The following is a 19,798-nucleotide window of genomic DNA, read 5'->3' as shown; positions in this document are numbered from 1 at the left end:
GGTCGGCAGTTCGAATCCCTAGTGTAACGGAGTGAGCTCCCATTACTTGTCCCGGCTTCTGCCAACCTAGCAGTTCGAAAGCACGTTAAAAAATGCAAGTAGAAAAATAGGGACCACCTTTGGTGGGAAGGTAACAGCGTTCCGTGCATTTAGTCATGCCGGCCACATGATCAGAGAAGTCTTTGGATAGTGCTGGCTCTTCGGCTTTGAAACAGAGATGACTACAACATATGTGTGAGGGGAACCTTGAGCTTTACCTTAAGCTGGAGAGGAGAAGGTAAGAGGGAGCAGGGAGAAAGCAGAATTCCTTCTTTGCTTCTGTTTTTATGTAAAAGGAGGAATAACCTACCAAAAGCAGCACTGAGGCCGATAGAATAGGTTGAAATAAGAAAGGAATTAGTAGGAGAATACCTATCCAACCTGGAGGAGTACGGATCAACTTGGCCTGATGGTTTGCATCCCAGAGTTCTGAAGGAGTGAGCAGATGTAATTTCAGAGCCACAGAACGTAATCTTTCAAATGTCTTGTAGCACAGGGAAACTACCAGAGGACTGGAAAAGGGGGAAATCTATAAAAAGGGGGAAGTGAATCCAGAAAATTATAGGACAATCAGTTCAATGTCAATACATGGAAAACCCTGGAAAAGATAATCAAGCGGGCGATTTGTGAACACCTAGAAACAAACAAGGTGATTACTAGAAGCCAACATAAGTTTCTTAAAAACAGATCATGCCAGACAAACCTTTTCTGACAGTGACTAAAGGACGTACCTGTCTCAGCAGGTCTAGGGGTCAGAGATCTAGGCATCCTAGTGGACCCCCAGAAGTCTGAGCCAGCCATCTGCCAAAAAGGCCGATGCAGTTGTGGGCTGCATCAACAGAGGGACAGCACAAAGATTACAAGAAGTGACAGTACAGCTTTGTACCCCACCGATAAGACTAGGAATTGCACATCCAGTTCTGGCCGCCATGATAGAAAAAAAAGATGATGAGGCCCTAGGAAGAGTGCAGGGAAGAGTGCAAGAAGGAAGGATGAAGAGGGGCCGGAGACTGAATTGTGTGAACAGTGGAGGGAGCTGCTGTGTATGTCTAACTGATAGGACAGGAGGATGGGGGGGGGGGGGATGATAACTGTCTTCCAGAACTTGAGGAGCCATTGCAGATGAGGGGATTGACTTATTCTCCAAAGCACCAGATACCAAGACAAGAAGTAACGGGTGGGAGCTTGTTAAAGAGAGATCTTTCCTAGAACTAAGGAGCAGTTTTCTGACAGAATAATCCCTTGATTAGCTTGCCTCTGGAAGTGGTGGGTGCTCCGTCCCTGGAGGTTTTCAGAAATAGACTGGGCAACCATTTGACAGGGATGGTACGAGATCTCCTGCCTTGAGCAGGGGATTGGATCAGAAGACCTCGGAGGTCCCTTCCGCTCCTAGGATTCTGTGTTCCGTGATTTCACACGCATCGCTCCTGGGGGAGGAGACTTTTTCGGGGAGGACTTCGCCAACCTTTGAATCGCGCGCGCGGCCCGCTCAGTGGCCCCGGCGCCAGCCAATGAGCAGAACCGCGGGCCGCGGAGTCCAATGGGCGGCCGCGGTGGGCGGGCCGCCGTGAGAAGCGCGGGCCATATAAAAGCGCCCTCCCGGGGTCGCCGGCTGATCACTTCTTGGGCGCCGGCCATGTCTGGTCGAGGCAAGGTGGGCGGCAGGAAGACGCGGAGCAAGGCGAAGTCGCGCTCTTCGCGCGCCGGCCTGCAGTTCCCGGTGGGCCGCGTGCATCGGCTGCTGCGGCGCGGACGCTACGCGGAGCGGGTGGGCGCCGGAGCCCCCGTCTACCTGGCGGCGGTGCTGGAGTACCTGACGGCCGAGATCCTGGAGCTGGCGGGCAACGCGGCGCGCGACAACCGCAAGACCCGCATCGTCCCGCGGCACGTCCAGCTGGCGGTGCGCAACGACGAGGAGCTCAGCCGCCTCCTGGGCCGCGTCACCATCGCGCAGGGCGGCGTCCTGCCCAACATCCCCGCCGCGCTCCTGCCCCGGAAGGCCGCGGCTCAGGGTGGCGGAGCGGCCGGACGGAAGAAGGGCGCCCTCCAGGCCTCGCAGGAGTACTAGGCGCGGCGGCGGCGAAGGCGAAGAGCGAGCCGAGGCTGCGGAGCTGGAGTAGTGGACCCCGTGCGGCGCCACGTGCTTGGACTCGGGGCTGGGCGGCGGGAAGGGGCGGCCCGCGCTCCTCTCCATGGCGGGGCTGCACCCAATAAAAGGACGTTAAAAGCGCGCGCTCGTCCGCCCGTTTGTGGTCCCTGCGCGCGCCAAGCTAGGCGGGGAGGGGGGGTCGAGGGGGGTAATCTCCAGGCCGGCCGCATTGCCCCGCGGAGGGGGAGGGGCGGCGAGGTAGCCCCCTGGCCGGCCGTTTCCCTGCCTCCTTCGGAAACGGGCCTTTTCGGGGCTGCTCTTTGGCGGGCAAAGAACGCGGTGGGCTGCAGCCTGGGAGGGTTCGGCGGAAGAAGCGGCAGACTCGGGGCAGTCGCGTGTTCCAGCTCTTTAATCGGTTTTAGCCATAATTGTTCCCGAGTCCCCAGCAGAGTCCCACTTTACAGCCCTGCCTGGGCCGACCGGCGAGTTCTTGGCGGCTGTGCAGATTGGCGATTCTTGCCCAGAATCTGCTGGCACCTTTGCACCAACTGGAGTTCACCTGCTCCCCCGGCAGTGCAGTGGCAGCCCTTCCCTTGCTCCCCTCTCCTCCAGGAGGGACGGACAACTGGCCGGCATCATAGCTCTCCCAGGAGGTGGTGCCCATCACGCACTGCTGAGCTGCCTTGCCACGCTGAGAATCTCTTTGGCCCCTTTGCTCAGCAGCAGATCGGCCACCTCCTGCCCCAGCCTCTCGGCTGCCTCCTGAGCAAGACGGGGTACATTCCTTGCTGTGATGCCAACATGTTGGAGGTTATCATCCGGGCCATCTTCATTCTGAAAAGGAAGGACAGCCCGTGGGAAATGTTTCAGCCTAGGGAGAGTTTCAGGGCCGTGGCATGCCGGTTGAACTGACGGCTAACAATAGGGAAGCACCCCCAGAACATGCCCAGATTGGCTCCCTGCAGTAAAGTGTGCTGCTATCCCACACGGCCAGCCTGAAAGAGTTCTATGCGCAATCAAGGCTGCTTTTACCTCCAGGGAAAAATTCACATTTCTTTGCATGGTCTCTTGTAAGCTCTCAGAACCATCAAGGCTGTAGACTGCTCCAGTCAAATACAGCTGGAGAAGAGAGAAGAGGGATGTTGAGACTGATCAGCAAGCAGAAGGGAGAGAAATGCATTTGTGGGCAGCCCTCCCTCCCCCCCCCATTTTAGTTCTTTTAAAAAAAGGTGCTCTCTCTAAACTCCCCCCCCCCCAGGCCCCTGCCCTCTGTTGGTGTCTGCCTTTCAGAGGAAGCCAGGAAGCAGGAGGGGGAGCAGCCAGTTGCCTTTACCTGGCCATCCTTCAGCAGGGTGCTCACGGCCACTGGCACACTGCAGCCTCCTTCCTGTGGAGGAAAGCATCGGTTTGAAGGCCTGGGCCATGCTTCAGAGGCCCCACCAGCCTCAGCCTGAGAGACCTACCAACTGGTGGGTTTCAAAATTTTTTAGAACCTCTTCTGTAGGTGTGGCCTGCTTTGTGGGAGTGGCTTGCCAGCCATGTGACTGGGTGGGCATGGCCAACTTGTAAAATGTGGTGAAACTCACTTAACAACGCTCTTGCTTAGCAACCAAAATGTTGGCTCAGGAACTCTGGCATTTGAAGCACACAAGTCTTAAAGCTGTGAAGTTACAAGACCCTTGCACCCCTAACCCTTTACAGAAAAAAAAACCCAGGGGTGTTCAAACTTGACAGCTTTAAGACTTGTGGACTTCAACTCCCAGAATTCCTCCTCTCGCTCTTCATCTCGATGATGTGCAGATGGGCGAGGGGGAGGGAGCTGGAACCGGTTCTAAACGGCAGGGTAGATTTGGGGAACCTCTTCTACAGAAGAGGTTAGAACTGGCAGGAACCCACCCCTGCCTACCAAGTGCTTCATGAAGGCTCGCTCAGTGATGCAGCGCAGAACGGTCTCCTCGTCATGCAAAACTGAGACCATCTCTATGATCTCCTGGTCTTTGGCCCGCACCTCAACAGCCAAGGCGCCCTGGAGGGGGACAGGGCAGTGAAGAAATGTACCTTTGGCGGAGGCACAGTCATGCCAGGCATCCGAGTGGGGGTGGGGGTGGTGGAGGGAGGGAGAAGGGGCAGAAAGGCCCAGAATACTAGACATCCAAGGTCTAGAGGTTAGGGTCGGAGGTTCCCCAGAGGCCAGAGTGGAGAGATGTGGGGCTCCGCTGACAAAAGGAAACCCGGGAGGAGCAAAAGGCCAGGCGGAAAGGAGGTCCTACCACTCACCTGCCCAACCGCATACAAGCAGTCCACGGGGCTCAGAATCTAGAGGGAAACGAGGGTCAGCAACAGACTACTTTTTAAAAGGGAGTTCTAAGCAGCCCTCTACTGGGACAGCCTGGGGCTATGCCAATCCCCTGACCCTCACCTGGCCAATGCGGCTCCCCCAGCCCATGCGCTTGAGCCCAGCTGCTGCCAGCACCAGGGCGCTGAAATCCTCCTTCTCGTCCAGCTTCTTCAGGCGAGTGTTCAGGTTGCCCCTCTGTGGGAAGGCTAAGCAAAACCAAGAGGCTTCGGAGCTCTGATCATTCTAAGCCTCTGAGGCACCCCCAGCCCCCCTGGGGAGCCAGCCTCAGGCCAGGAAAAGAAAGGAAGGACCTGCCTTGCCAAGAGGAGAAAGAACCGGCTGCTATCTCAAGCCCTTCAGGATAAGCTGAGTGGCTCAGACTGAATTTTGTTATGAGCTGGGCAGCGTCTCACTGGTGCAGTTAGGGGTCTTGTGAGTCACTTGGAGACACAAGAGAGGCCGGAGCAAGGAGCAAAGCGAGGCCTGTCTTGTTCCAGCAGCTGTTTAGGCAGTTTTAGACTTCTGCCCAACTGTAATCCAGCCAGAGTTGCTTTGCAATTTTGGGTGGTCAGAGAAATCAAAGGCATAAAGGTGAACTTGGGCCCTCCTGAATCACGAAAGGATACAATATCCCTGAAGTGCAGCCGAGGGAATTTTCTTTTCAGCTGAGCTGCGCGGCGAAGTGAGCTGGTCCCAATTACACTGCAGGAAAACCCAAAGGGGGATGAGCGACTCAGAACCCTCCCTGACTCCATGAAGGTCTCCCAAGGTCTCCCCTCCTCCCCTTGCAAGCTGCAACTGCTTAAGAAGAGTCTGAACCACCGTCTCCCGCTTGAGCAGGCAGTTGGATTAGAAGAGGACCAAGGTCCTGTACTACATTCTGTTTCCCAAGAAGCAGGAGAGCAATCCAGGGTGGGACAAGGCCAAGCCCCTGCCCCTGCCCCAGCCAACCCTCCTCACCTCTTCTCAGGGAGGCTGCTGAGGGTTTTGCCAGCATGTTTGGGGTGAAAGACAACGGCATCGTGTGGGTTTTCTCTCCTGCAAAGGATGAAGAATGTTTCAGAAACCTCTCAAGTAGCCATTGGCAAAGGGGTAGAAGATGCCACAGGCCAAGCAGAGAAAGAAGCTCAAGGCCCCCTTTGCTCCTGCAAGGCTCCTCGGGCACCTCTGCTTTGGCTGGGTTCACAAGCAAAAGGAAGGCGGGCGGATGGGCAAGGCCAACGCTTGGCTCTGCCAGGCAGGAAAAAGAGAAGAGCTCAAACTCACTTGCAGATGGCACCAATTGTGAAGCCTGGTGGCAGGGAAGTGGGCAGGTCTTTCAGGGAGTGAACCACCAAGTCCACCCTAAAAGAAAGAAGAAAACATGCCAGTCCAGCACTGGGCAATCCGCACCATGCCACAATGAGTCTGGCATTGGACTGCTGGCTTCTCGCCTGGCCAACAAGTAGGGTGCAGCCCTTTTCCAGGGGACTCATATGAAACTCTGGGCCATTCCTGTTCCCGTGGTCCTGGAGAGTTGGGCTCTGGGCCCATCTCAACAGGCCCTCCAATGTTCCACAAACCTTCAGAAGAGAACTTACTCATCTCTTTCCAATGCATTTTCCAGCTCTTTGGTAAAAAGGCTTTTCTCTCCAATCTGTTGGGGAAGAGAAACAGGATGGGAACCCTTCCGGTCTTGCAGGGTCTCTCTGCCCCAAACCCCCAGGGCTCTATTGTCACGAAGCCCTGCCGGACAGCCCTGGCTGTGTCTGGAGTCAGAGGGGGCAGGAAATCACATAAGCAGAGGAACAAACCTTGGATAAGGCTGTGTCCAGAATCCTGTCTCCGGTGGTTGACATGGCAACTATTAGAGAAAAAGAAAAATTGGAGGGTAAACATGCCCCCCTCCTCCTCCCCCCATCTTGCTCCTAATAAGACCTGCTTGGACTGCCTCCACCTGACCCTAAGAGCAGACCCTCTCTGTCTTCTAGATCCCTTTCCCTCATGCTCACCTATCTTGAAACGGAGATGAGGGTGGTGCACCTTGAGCATCTCCACCACACTGTCAGTCTGGATACGAGCCAGCTGCAATGTTGAGAAAGGCAGGCATTCAGAAAGGGACCCCAGCAGATCAGAAACACAACACTTGCCTGCCTGCCTGCCTGCCGTGACGGAGGAGACACAATCAGCAGAGCGCAAGTTTTCTGCTGCTCATAGAAAGAGCCCAGGCAAGAGGACAATCCACCCCGAAAAGAGGAGACTGAAGGGGGCAGACTCTGGCTGTGCTGGTGGGCAAGAGGAAGGGCAGTGCCGCGCCTTGGAGTGGGGAGGGAGCTGTTCCCCCTTCCTCCATCCACCCAGCCCTTCCTCTCTGCTAGGCTCCTCCTCACTGGCCTCCCCAGTCAGAAACTGGCAGGTGGAGATTAGCTCTAGGTTACAAGGGCAAGGCGTTATCAGCCTTTCCCAATCCTGGCTCTTTGGGTGGATCCTTCAACGCCTCCGTCTTGGCAGCCATGCCAGATTTCTGTGGCTGGAGATGCTGCTATCCTGTTACTGTTACACTGCACAAGTTTCCTAACCCTTGCTGGCTTTTCACCCCAGCCTTGAGCCAAAAAGCTTGTGCTCCTTCCTACGCTAAAGAAAAGAGAGCAAGGCTTGCTCAAGCTACTCGGGATGGTCCAACTGCCAAAGCCTTAATTAACCCCTGCCAGCCAATCAGAGTCAAGGATGCCTTAGCGGCTTTGTATCGATAAAGGAGAATATTTGTATCCCATGTTTGAAATGAGGGGGGGTCCTTGGGGGTCTCTGGGTTTGGTTGTTTTCTTGCAGAGGTTTCATTACTCAAATAGGTGACATCGTCCCTGCTAGAGGGCCAGAAACTACGGTAGAAGAAGTTGCGGTGGGCGCAAGAGTTGCCCCTGTTGTGCTTAGGGGCCCTACCTGGCATTGGCTTGGCCCACGGCAGCCCTCCCCCCACCCCTCATTTCCAGGGGGCCAAAGGCTCCAGAGGCAGCGCTTGCTCTTCTTGGGGAACAGCAGGGCCACCATCACCCCCCACCCTCAGGGTCTTCGGGAAGGGAGGAAAAGGGACCCTCTCCAGACTGCATCAAAGGCCACGAAGGACGCGTCAAGCGGAATCCCTTCCCCTCAGCTTTAATACTGCCCGACTTGCAATCAACAGCCGGGGGGCTCCGCGCAGGTTGAGGTGGGGCGCAAAGGACCGGGGGGAAAGGCAGCCCACGAAGGCGCAGCGCAGTCGGAAGGCTTCCCCGCTGGAACCCTCACCTGGCTCTTGCGGGTGCCCACGCGGACCGTCTGCTCCTTCCAGGCCTCTTCATTCTGCAAAGAATTTCCCCCATTAGACGCAAAGCCAGGCCGGCGGGCAGCGGCGGCAGGAGGAGGAGGCGGCGCGTGCCGGGGCCCGGGGCAGATGCCGCCTGGCAGCCTCCCCGGGAGGAAAAGCCCGCGGAGCCCCGCCAGCCCCTCACCTCCGCGGCCATCTCCGGCGGGCTCCAGCGCTTGTCAGGCAGAGGCCGGGCGGCTGCTGCCCTGCCAGACCCGCCTGCCGGGGCCGCCCACCTCTGCCAGCCGCGATAAGGGGGGAGGCGGCGGCGCGGGGAAAGGGGGCCACGCGGAGGAGCGAGGCGGGGCCGGGCGGAGGGCTGCGCTCACCGGGGGAGGAGGAGGAGGAGGAGGAGGAGGCGGCGGCGGGCCGCTCATGCCGGCGAAGGAGCGGCGGTGCCCGGCGGAACGAGAGCCGCGACCGGGGTCACCTCGCCGGACGGCCACTTCCGGGGCCGCCCCTTCCGGTGCGTGTCCCCCCCCCCCCGGGGGCCTTCCACAGGGGCCTCGCAGGCGCAGCGGCGGGGGCTCCGCTCGGGCTCCGTGGCCGGCGGGGCCCGGGTGGAGGCCTCCAGCGGCCCCTATGGCCGAGACTGAGCGGGTCGCCCCTGCCCGGAGACACCCGGACCCTCCCAGGGGCCGCGGGGCTTAACCCGGCCGGCGTGGGCCCCGAATGACGGTGGCTGGCCTCCCTTCAACGGGCGCGTCCCGTGAGGCTCTTGCCCTTTGGGAAGCGATCCGTGAGAAGCCGTCGCGAAGGCCGAGGGGAACGGAAGCGGGGGAAAGGCGGGAAGGGAGATTCGTGGCGCAGCCGAGGGCAGGGAGGGGAGGGAGGCGCGGGGGGCCTGGGGAGAGCCGAGGGGGCTCGAAGGGGCGAGCAGGCGGAGCAGCCAAAGGGGGAAGCAACCGGCAAGGGAGGCGGGAAACGGAGAGGAGGCGAAGGGGGGAGAAGCCGCCTTCCTTGCTGCTCAGGCAGAAGCGTCAGAGGAGGCTCCAGTCCCAGCCGGGAAGAGGGAAGGCAGGTCTCGGCCGTCTCGGGCAGCCCCCCCTCCCCCCCCCCTGTGGCCGATAAAACCCCTGGGTTGAAAGGCCCCAAAGACTGAGCGGTTCTCCTTCAGGTTTAACCCACAACGATCGTAGGTCTGTTAGATGCTGAAGGGAAAAATCTCCTATGAAGACTTTTGCCTAAGGAAATCTCCATTGCAGCCTCCCAAGCCTTTGACGGGGGTGGGGGGGGCACTTTGTTTCAAGAGGCTAATCGAGCCCATTATGGCCAAAGACCACCAGGCCCCCGGAACCCCCAGAAATAGCCGTGTCCAACCAAAGGCTGTTGAAACAGAGATCAGAGAGGAAAATATTCTAAATAAACCAGTAAACCCCAACCCCCTTGAGCCCAGTGTTGACATCAGGTGCGAAAATTTATCTAAGCCCCTGATGTTTTTTGTCTTCATTCTATGAATTTTGGGTTGGACTATCTAAAACCTTCAGCTGCTCCATCAGGCAAGGAAATCTGGTGTACTGGTGGGGCTTCATGGTGGCAAGATGGGACCCAGAATACCTCCGGCGTTGCTGTTTCTACCAGAGATGTAAAGTTTGAGACTGCCAAATTCTTATAGCACACAAGCGGTAGAACTAGAGATTTCTCAATGGGCAGGTCTTAGCCGGGGAAACTAACTTGGGGAACAGAAGCAGATTATTTTGAATTTGCACATGGCCCACGAGAGAGAAAAGAAAATCTTGATGAAAGCACACCTAGTTGTAATGTGGCCCAGTCAGTGGAAACGACTTCTTGTTGTTAATTGCCTGGAATTAACAGTTAATTGCCCAAACAGGAACTACTCTTAAATTGCACTTCCATTCTATGCCCAATAGGTTGGTGCGGGAGACATAATTTTCCTGGATTACATTGAGGGTTTTTCTGAACGTGTGGTAGCTGCCTCCATTTGCAATAAAATTGGAGGTGCCACTTGCAAAGTTGTTGAATACACAAGTCTTGTCACTGCAGCCGGCCATTCCAGAGTGCAACAGATAGGGGCACATCTCATTACTCAACTCTTTGAAGCCTTTGCCTTGCAAATGGGAATAAGGAAAACTTGTCTCCAATGCCCACATGCCTGGCAGACTCTTTGCCAACCATTCCAGGAGCATTAGAAATGGCTAGATCAGCTGGATGTGGTCCCTGTGAAATCCTATTTGGTTTCCCATGCACTCTCTTGTTCACCATGAAACCTGAGGATGCATTGATTAGAAGTCCAGAATTTCTTAGCAGAAATAAGAACAGACATTGCCAAATTTAAGGCTGCTTGCGGAGACTCCAAAGTCATTCCAAGTGACATTAAACCAAAGGTGCCCCAGTCCCTCTTCCCCTTTTTTCTCTTGGCTTAATCTGCAGGGGAATCTGGACCCAAACCAAGGCTAGCACTGCTCCTCCTTTGTTTCCCAGAAGCCAACCGGGGAAGACCTACATTCTCTCCAAAATGCTCCTGGGACAATGCCTAGACGTCCTGCAGCAGCTACAATGACCCTCTTTGTAGAATTGTTTCAGGGTTTCTAAGACGACTCATTCTGGCCCACTCGCCATGGGACAAGAGTTACGCCAACATCCAAGAAATGGTGGAATAGAATAATTAAACAAAGGGTGCAAAAGGAGACAAAATGTGGATGACAAAAATAATTTTTAAATTATGTTAAATTAAATTGTTAAATTGTCCCATGGTAAGTTGGCAGCAGCGAGTTGCCCCATTCCACTCCCAAGATCAGCTCTTGGATCACATCTTAGTTATCCGATTTGGGATGCCAGGAAGGGAAATTGTTCAAACTTTTCTATTATTTTCCTTTGTATTAATCTCCTCAATCTTCCAATGTGTTAAATGTTTTCTTAAAATATTGTACCTCCATGCCAACTAGACAACAAACCTACTGGCAAGGCTACATACAAAAACCTGTAATGCTCCGAGTTGGTTGATTTGGGGGGGAGGAGGGGCATTTTGTGGCATCTGCTGCTTGATTCGATGCCAGGGAAGAAATGTGTGGGAGTCTTAAGGTCTAAGCCACCATGAACAAAAGCCAGGGAAAGCAGCTGAGAAGGAACCAGGTTGTTTAAGAACCAATAGAAAAAATGTCACCTAAATCTGTGTGGTGTGTGTGTGTGCGCGTGCGCATACACATAAAGAAATATACTTTGTAATCAGTAAAGCTTGCTGTTATTTTACATTAACCGAGTCTCCATGTATTCCACAGGCCTGTTTGTGCCTCACTGTTCAGTAAAATGATTCGAGTGGCAATTTTTCAGGGCTGTGACTGATTATAAGCTAAACGTGTGGGATCATTGGGAAAGCACCCTTTTGCCACAGCGAGATTTCCCCGGCCGTTCCCCCCTCCCCCCCCAAGCATGCCTCCAGCCCTGGGACCCTCGCCTCATTCGGCCCGCAGGAAAGAAGGCCCGGAGGCAGGTGGAAGCAACGCCCTTTAGTCAGTCATGCAGTCACACCAGTTCTTCCTCTCAGAGGCAGCTGAGGTTGAGGCTGCGGTTGTGGCTCTGGCAGGCCTGGCTGGAGGTTTTGCTAGGCCCCTCCCGAGAGCCAGTGGCCAGACAGGGTCCGGAGACAAAGCCCCAGCCGGGCTCCCCTCTCCGCCTGGCCTGGCCCTTATCCGGGGGAAGAGCAAAGTTCCAGGGGGGGAGGAGGAAGAGAAGGAACAGCCGAGAGAAGCAAGTGGGCGTAATGTCCCTCCAACCAAGCCGCCTTTCATCCCTGCCCGCCTCTGCCTGGCACGGCGTTTGTGCTGAATGGGACGCTGTCTTTGCCAGTTCCCAGTTCCACCAAGTGGACACATCTGCACGAAAGGACGTCTAGGTGCTCCTCTTTGTCTTGACAAGCAGGTCCCGTTGCAAGCTGGCTTCGAGTGCTGTGGCCGATTTGCTCGGAGGAAGGTCTGTGATGAGGGTGAGCTTGTTGAAAACCCCACGGCCAAAGTAATCGGCAACCACGGAGAAGCTGTCGTTGGAATATTTCAGCTGCCGGAGGCCAAAAGAAAAGGACGTTTGGCAGGGAGTAAAATACCTGAGCCTGTCTGGAAGCACCAGAGCCCAAGGACTTACCTGGTGTTGGAACTGGTCGTGCAGGTCGCGCTTCTGCTCCTGGGCACGGATCATGTCCATGACCTTCCGGTTTTCAGGAAGGCACGTGGGGCACTCCGACCCGCTCTCCGAGTAGCTCTCAAAGCAGTGCTGGTGGAAGGAATGGCCGCACAGGAAGTGCACCGAGGGCAGCTCCAGGGCGCTCGTACAGATGCTGCACTTGGTCTTCTGGAATATTTTGGGGCTAGAGGGAAAAAGGTCGTCAAACCTGGGGCGCCTCCTTGGCACCAGCCACCCAATGCTGCTTCAGCCCCAACTCCCCTTTGACCGCTAAGCCCTGGATGAGGACGCTGCCTGCGTTCCCACCCAGTGGAGGGAAGAGAAAAGCAGCCGCCTTCCGAGGAATTTCTGTTCAGCTTTTCCCAAGAGTTTAAGCACTTCCGTTTCCACACCACCCGCGGAACAGGGCAACGGACAGGATGGAACCGGCTGACTCCGGGGCAGATTTAGCAGCAGGTTCTACAGCTACCTTGTCTTCAGCTCTTCAATATCCTGGCGGATCCGCTTGGTCTCCTCCCGGTACTTCTGGATCTTCTGTTCATCCTGCTCTATCTGGCAACTTTGTCTCTGCAATTTGCTGATGAGATAATCCTTAATGACTGACAGGGTGGCCGTCGAATTGTGAGCCAAAGTTTGAACAACTAGAAAAGAGATGCCCATCAGGACAGGGGAGGAGGGGGCTACGGAGGCAACCCTGCACTGCTTCTTCCACAAGACTGATCGGAGCCAAAGAGTGCAGCAGGGGGGTGTAGGAGCCCTGGTGGCACAGTGGATAGAACTCTGCCCACATCCTGGAGTGTGACCCTCAGGGGCTCCAGGTTGACTCAGCCTTCCATCCTCCCCAGGCCAGTGAAATGGGGACCGAGGCTGTTGGGGGCCAGATGTAAATAATGCTTAAACCATCTGGAGTCTGTGAAACACCAGGGGGCAACAGAGAAGTCTAAGTGCGATTGTTATTGTGTGTGTTGCTGCCAGGCCAGTTTCAGCCATTTCAGCAACCAAAAATAAACTTAGCTCTTCCTGTATTGGCAAAATCAGTTCAGAAGCAACAAGAATAACATTAAAAAAATAGCATATAACCACCACCACCCCCAAAAAAACACCGTAAGAACTGGATTAGGCTCCTTTCCAGCTTCTCATTTCCTGCAGCCTCTGCCTGCCTGCCTGCCTGCGCATAAGGAGAGGGGCTCCCAGCTTTTGGAAGAGAGGAGGACTGTTATCAAATGGATTAAATCACTAAAATGCCCCCTTCTTCTATTTTAAAACCCCACAAGGTATTTCCCCACCCCCAGTCCCAGGCTGGCAGTGGGGCAGATGTTTTGAAGCTCTCCCTCGAGTGCACGTCCAGCACGGAAGAAGCGAGGGAGCAGGGGCTGCAGTAGAAGGCCAGGGCTGCCCACTTGTGAGAATCCTCCAAGATGAAGGCAAGGAGGACTAAATCCCCGCACCCAGGGTGGCCCAGGCTAAGCTGCACCTTCTCTGGCTGGGAAGACGCCGGGGATCAGCTCTCCACTTGCTCTCGGCACCCTGACCCCAAAGGCAGAGCCCGGCCTCACCCAGCAAAGGCGGCATGAGGTTCTTGGTTTCGATGCGTGCGAGCACAGCCGCCATGTACTCCTTGCAGTCCTCCTCCTTGTGGGCGAAGTAGCCAAGCGCTTGTTCCCAAAGACAGGCCTCTTGTTCCCCGTACAGCTCGCAAACCTCCACCACCTTCCGGTACTGCCCGTTCTGCATGTGGTAATGCATGATCTGCTGGAAACTGGGGAGGGGAGAGAAAGACAGAGGGGGGGGGGGAGTTGGTGAAGAGCCGGAAGGTTTGAAACCGGCCTTCTTTCCCCTCCCCGAGGGACAAGGGACTCGCTCGTCTGCACTCACAGCTTGTGCTGCTCGTAGAGGTAGAGGATCCCATCCTTGAAGTTATGCATCTGGCACAAGACCAAGGCCTTGTCAAAGACGTCCTGGAACTTCCCACTCTTCAGCAGGAGAATGGTCTCATTGTGCAGCTTCTCTTTGACCTGGGGAGACCCAAGAGGACATGCTTGGACACCAGACGGACTCCAGGGCCTTCCATGACCAGGTGCACTGGGCCATCTCCCGGGACGTACCTGCGGATCCTGTTCGTGGGCCCAGTTCTGGAGACGGAGCTCCAGCAGGGTGTCGTATACGCCCTGCTTAGAGTCCGGCTGAACCTCAGACATGTGTTCCAAGAACGCCTTCAGCTCCCGGGGGTTGTTAGCAAAGATGGGAATGAATTCATCAGGATTTGCCTGCACCATGAAACAGTCGGGAGGGGGAGCAGAAGGGAGAGAGCAAACGTTTTCCTAGCCCTCTGCCCCCCAGAACACCAACCGATCCCCACGAGGAGCCTCCGCCAGGCACAGTGGGAGCCCCCAGAAGCACCGCAATGAAACCAGAAGAGGGAGAACGGAACTGCTGCAGTGGGCAACAGCACCAAGAAGGCCCTGAGGTTTCCACAGATGTTTGTGCCCTGCCTGCCTCCTCCCACTTGGTCCCTTCCCTTCTCCCGGGCTGTGCACAAATCAGCACCACCGACCCCGGGATCTGCTTTCACGTCATTTGCCGATGTTGGGATCGACACTTCAGCCCCATCCCTCGGGCAACTGGTATTGTGCCCCAAATCCCGTTTCAGCCTGCCACTCCTCCCTCCCCCAGGCCTCAGCCCATACCCTCCGCTCCGCCAGCAGGCCAGAAGCCTCCTGCTCGTTCATTGGCCGGTAGTCTGTGCAGAGTATCTTCAGCAGTTCGGTGGTTTCATTGGGGATGTGATGCATGAGGATCTTGCCGTAGCGCTTCATGTTACTCTCTGCCTGCTCGAAGGGGAGCTTGCCGATATAACGCAGGGCCTCCTGGAAGTTCTGCAAGGCCAAGGAAGCAGGCGGCGAGAAAAGGTTTACCTCTGGTTTCTCTTATGCTGGTAGTCAGGTTTCTCCCGGTTGAGCCAATTTCAGGCTTACGTTCCTCATTTCCCCTCCTTCCTAGCATCTAACACCCTTGGCTGCCCAATGAGAAGTCCAGAAGCAACCAGCCAGGCCTCACCTTGATATCTTCCAGCTGAATCTTCAGGTACCACTCGTGGTGCTTGTGCTTCTCAGCCAGGTACACAGCGTGTGAATAACAGCCTGCCTGGCGAAGTACCTTGATAGCTGTCTCCACGTCAAAGTGCACCTCGCTCTCACTGGTCTACAGAAGGAGCGAAGAGAATGGAGTCAGCCCTGGAAACCCCAGAATGAGCCAGCTAGGCCTTCCAGACTCCCTGATGCCCAGACATCTGGAGCCAAGTAGACTGCAGAGGAGGAGGAGGAGGAGGAAGGCCTTCGCTGCTCCCCCTCTTCAGAGTTAGGCCCAGAAAGAGCCAAACTTTCCGAAAGAGAACTCTACTTTAGTCGTCCCACCAGCTGAAGAGAGAAATTAATGGTCGTTTCTTCCCTCGCAAAGGCAAGTTTTCCAAAGTTTCCTCATTCCAGGACTGAAGTGAGATGCTCTCCAGAGGGAGGATGCATCTCATTTCACAGGTTTTCTACATTTGCACAAGAAAACCGTAGCACATCTGGCAACTCTGGCAGAGAAGACAGACTAAATATTTCAGAAGACGTCATGTAAAGAACACCGACACAACCAGTCCGTTTGAAACTGATGAGCATAGGGCTCCCTGCCAGAAGAGACCTCCGTACAAGCAAGGGGCTTCCATCCAGGGAAGCATCCCTTAGAGAAGGGCCATTGGGTGCCTAGAAGGAAAAGCATGGAGGGGCTTTTGCCCCATCACCTTGATGAACTCCTCCAGCTTGGAGATGTCCTTCAGCTTGGTATAGCAGTTCAGCAGCAGGGTGGTGTGGTCTGCATTGGCCAGCGATTGCAGGTGGAGCATCTGCAAGTAGGCGGTCAGGTTGTGTATCCGCTGAGCGTCCAGGAACTTCCGGATGACATAAGAAGGCTCCAGTTTCCCAATAGTGCTAAGAAAAGAAGTCCCAGTTGCTGAGATTAAACGATATGGGTCACAAACAACTGAGGAGGAGTTTCCTGACAGTGAGAACAATTAATCAGTGGAACAGAAGTTGCCTCCAGAAGTTGTGGATGCCCCAACACTGGAAGGCTTTAAGAAGATGCTGGATAGCCATTTGTCTGGAACGGTACAGGGTTTCCTGCCTAGGCAGGGGGTTGGACTAGAAGACCTCCAAGGTCCCTCCCTGTTGAGTTCTTAAATGATGTAGTGCTTTTATGTTGTAAATTGTTTGTCCTTCCCCCCCCCCCTTTGAACTGTGAGCCGCCCTGAGTCCCCCCAGGGAAAAGGGCGGCATACAAATAAAGTGAAACTGAAACTGAAACCTTCAGACTCTGCTATTGTATTGTGTATTGCAAGTGAGCAGCTACAACTAGCGCCACTGCAGTGGAAGCAAGCAAAGGCCCATTTGGGGAACAGAGGGAGGAAAGGAAGCAGGCATTCATAAAAGGCTTCATCAGCACAAATCCCCCCAAGAACACCCCGCTAAAGATCCTCCCACCCTGATGCAGGCCGTAGATCTCCAAACTCCCGCTATTCGTTTACATCCTAGGCAGCCATTCCATTTGTTAAAGGAGGAAGAATCCTCTCAGGACCCACCCAGCTTTCGTTCTGAGCTATCACAGGACTTTGATGCTCACTGGAAACATCCGTCTGCAGCCCCCACTTGGACAGATTGGCCACCTCTTTTAACATGACAGCAAGAGAAGCATGCAGGAGGATGCAAACTAGTTGGATGGTAACTAAAGGAGAAGCCTCGTCGTCATCCATGCCAAGCCCCACGAGGGAGGGAGGGAGGGAGGCCAAATCTGCCCCTAACTCCACGTTGTTACCCACCGGAGGTACTGCTGAATTGCACCGTCATGGTTGCCCTTGTTGTACAGGTGATCCCCGTACTGGCGGAAGATCTCAGACAGCCCATCACTGTCCAGGTGGTGACTTTTAGCCAGGTTGATGGCCATTTCAAAAAGGTTCTTCTTGAAGAGCATCTGTCGAAAGGAAGCTGTGGTTCAAGAAAGGCTCCAAGCAGAGAGCCAAAGCTGCTCTCTCCAGCAGTTTGCATTTAGGCTGTCAAGTCCATCCGCCTCCTCAGAGCCTTGTACGGATGTTGGTGTGGAAAGAATTCTGCAATGGGCAGGCCTTAAAACACCCGTGCCCCCCACCCACCCACCCCGGGGACCAGATCAGGGCCTGTGCTGCAGCTGTTTGCCCAAGAAAGAGCTCCAGAAAAAGCAAAGAAGGATCTCTTGCCTCCAGTTTGGTCTGCGTATCCTTCTCCTGCAGCACATGGAGTTTCCCATCCCTCGTCAACACATACAGGCATCCCCACTCTGCCAGGACGTCCACCACATCATCAAACACAGAGCTGTAGGCAATGAACTTGTTGCCCAGGTCATAAATGTTCAGGATCTGCTTGTCAGAGTTTTGTGGATCTCCTCCAGTAAACTCAGATCTGGAGCAGAGAAGGGGAAGAGCGGAGGACAAGCTTAACCAGAAACACCCTGAAATGCAAAGACCACGAGCTTGTTTTTGTGTCCTCAATAAAGGAAGAGTTCACAGCAGCCCTAGCTGCAGTCTCAGCCAGAGGCCACTTGCCTGCACCCTTCCAAAGAGTAACGCCAACGAGAGGCTGCCCTCTTCGAAAAAGGGAGCGATGCATCCAGCAGAGACAGGAGGCTGTTCTATACGTCTAAGTGTAGATACAACCATCAAATAATTTCATACACTCTGATACCTTAAATCTTACTGAAAACTGAGTCTTTCCAAAATCAGTCATATACTTTAAGGTACCTAGTGAAAATTATATTCCCCATCACTTATTTGAGTTCCAACACAATCTGGAAAGCAAAGCTGAAACTGTTCGGCTACACGTGGAGAAATGAAGGACGAGAACGTTCATTAGAGCTGTAAATTACTTCCACGGTTAGGAATGTTCAGAAACACGCCTGTATTTAGAGGCGTTTCATCTAACTGTCCAAAGCGCCATCCCAGCAATAAAGCAAACTTACTTGGGAGATACTTTCCAGTCCTTCGACACGATGACCAGGTAGCCTCGATACCAGTGGACAATCAGCTTTTGACCCTCAAAGGCAAAGCAAGGCCCCCGTTCATCCGGCTGGTAGAGATATACACACTCATCCCCTGCCACTATAAACTGGAGGTCCTGGGAGGGATCACTGAGAGTGGAGCAGCGCAGTCCACAGCCACGCATGTCCAGTTCCAGCAGTGGGCAGTCCTTCATCAAGAGTGTGTAACACTGCAAAGCCAAAGAAAAGGAAAGTGGACAGAAATCCAATCGGGCCAGGAGTGGGTGAAACCCGAGTTCTGCCACATCCTCACTGCCCCGAAGATCCACAGCCTACCTGAATTTTCTCAGTGGTAGCCACAAACAGATGAGTTGTTTTGCTTGACTGGCGAAATACGAGCCCAGTAACTGGATGGCCTCCTTCCTGTAGGACTTGAGTTTTACTATGCCGATCCCTTGTAATGTCCCCCTTGATAAGCACCACACTCCCATCCACAAAGCCTATGAGAAAGAAGGAAACAAGATCCAGGGATCAGAAATGTTCCCCACTTCTTCTCCTAAGCTGAATGGGGCCCTCGGGTGACCTGTTCCATACTATGTAGGCCTTTAATCTCGACACCAGCGCCTGGAATTACACCCAGAAACAAACTGGTAAGCAAGGTAGCCCGCACTGCTGCGTTTTGCACCAGCTGACGTTTAGGGATACTCTTCGGGGCCTCCGTGTACAACTTTTAATTGTAACCTACGTCAGGTTTTAATAAAAAGGGTAGACAGCCTCCCCAAGCGTTTCTCTTCCAAATTCACTTTCCAATTAATGTTCAGAATATGCGATAGCGTATCTAGTTACCAATAGCCATGAAGTTGAGATTTTCATGGACGGTGAGACAGGATACCAGCGTGAGTTTGTTGCCTGGTATTGCAGGAAAAATCCTGGTGCACTGGGGTGTCCCACTGTCACGTTTCTCTAAATTCCAGACTTTGACCTACAAATAATCAGAAAGATTGTTAGGGAAACTACCTTGCACCCATGTTTGGACTGCTAAGTTTTGCATGAGGTTTCTTGGCTTGCATATTTAACACCGCCTTTTAACTGCATCCTAGTTGTTTAACAGCGACTGGTCTTTTTACTCTGTCTGGAGACAGGATGAGAGGCCTGGCTTCTGTTAGGGCAACAGAAAAGTGCCCAGAGGATTTTAGAGGCGGAACAGGTTCCTATCGAGTCAACCGCATGAAGGTCAAGAGATTTCAAAAGGAAATATCTTCACCGGCGGCGCAGAGATCGAAAACGGAGCAAGCGGCCCCTGCGGGAAAGCAGGTGTCAGGCTCGGGCTCCGCTCCCGCCACCCCCGCCTCCAGCTCACCAGGGGGTTCAGCCCTTCCTCCTCCTCGCCCACCGACACCAGGATGCTGTGCTGCTTCAGCTGGAAGAGGTGCGTCACCCGCAGCTTGTAGGCCTGGAAGCTGCTCAGCTCCAGGGAGCGCGGCAGGAACCAGATCTGCCCTTCCCAATGTGGGCTGCGGTTAAGGGGCCTCCACGGAAGGGCGCCCGGCGCCGCCCGCCTCCCCCGCCCGCCCGCCGCCCTGCGCGACGCGGCCGCGGAAGGATATCCCCGAAGACCAGGCTGCCCCTGCCCGAGTCGCAGACCACGATGCCCGGAGGGAGCAGCACCGGGGCCCCGCCGCAGTCCGTCAGCGGCTCCCGGTCGAAGAAGGCGAAGCGCCGCCACTGCAGGTAGGCGGCCATCTTGCCGGAGATGGGACGGGGGGGAGGGGCTCCACGGGGGGGAGGGGCTGGCGGACGGCCACTTCCGCAAATCCGCCGCGAGGAC

At 54.9% G+C, this 19,798-nt stretch overlaps 3 protein-coding genes across 4 annotated transcripts; 1 reads left to right on the top strand and 2 right to left on the bottom strand.

Annotated features, from left to right (window-relative positions):
* Positions 1–1,644: 1,644 nt before the first annotated feature.
* H2AX (H2A.X variant histone) lies at positions 1,645–2,269 on the top strand. The gene has a single exon (XM_014055825.2). The coding sequence runs from the start codon at positions 1,676–1,678 to the stop codon at positions 2,105–2,107; it is 432 nt and encodes a 143-aa protein (XP_013911300.2). The 5' UTR covers positions 1,645–1,675; the 3' UTR covers positions 2,108–2,269.
* Positions 2,270–2,519: 250 nt separating this feature from the next.
* Positions 2,520–8,237, bottom strand: HMBS (hydroxymethylbilane synthase). Of its 2 annotated transcripts, none has more exons than XM_014055827.2 (14): positions 8,118–8,237; positions 7,731–7,784; positions 6,458–6,530; positions 6,260–6,309; positions 6,047–6,102; positions 5,733–5,810; positions 5,427–5,504; positions 5,093–5,168; positions 4,548–4,661; positions 4,406–4,444; positions 4,035–4,154; positions 3,462–3,515; positions 3,161–3,247; positions 2,520–2,962 (listed from the first exon to the last, which is right to left on the bottom strand). In XM_014055827.2, the coding sequence occupies exons 1-14, from the start codon at positions 8,163–8,165 to the stop codon at positions 2,792–2,794; spliced, it is 1,098 nt and encodes a 365-aa protein (XP_013911302.2). In that variant the 5' UTR covers positions 8,166–8,237; the 3' UTR covers positions 2,520–2,791. The 2 variants fall into 2 exon arrangements, with proteins under 2 accessions (XP_013911302.2, XP_013911303.2); XM_014055828.2 differs by lacking the exon at positions 8,118–8,237 and adding an exon at positions 7,934–8,040.
* A 1,886-nt stretch (positions 8,238–10,123) lies between these two features.
* Positions 10,124–19,722, bottom strand: VPS11 (VPS11 core subunit of CORVET and HOPS complexes). The gene is made up of 16 exons (XM_014055829.2): positions 19,578–19,722; positions 19,331–19,479; positions 18,817–18,952; positions 18,307–18,470; positions 17,953–18,200; positions 17,195–17,396; positions 16,781–16,932; positions 15,710–15,896; positions 14,983–15,126; positions 14,613–14,801; positions 14,031–14,192; positions 13,801–13,940; positions 13,482–13,684; positions 12,395–12,566; positions 11,887–12,109; positions 10,124–11,802 (listed from the first exon to the last, which is right to left on the bottom strand). Exons 1-16 carry the CDS (start codon positions 19,711–19,713, stop codon positions 11,638–11,640), a joined length of 2,772 nt encoding a protein of 923 aa, XP_013911304.2. The 5' UTR covers positions 19,714–19,722; the 3' UTR covers positions 10,124–11,637.
* Between the last annotated feature and the right edge of the window lie 76 nt (positions 19,723–19,798).

Source organism: Thamnophis sirtalis, unplaced genomic scaffold, assembly GCF_051295495.1.
Source record: "Thamnophis sirtalis isolate CommonGarterSnake01/CBP01778 unplaced genomic scaffold, rThaSir2_p1.2 scaffold_2, whole genome shotgun sequence".
NCBI classification, from domain to species: Eukaryota; Metazoa; Chordata; class Lepidosauria; order Squamata; family Natricidae; genus Thamnophis; species Thamnophis sirtalis.
This window is presented reverse-complemented; position numbering and strand designations above follow the sequence as displayed.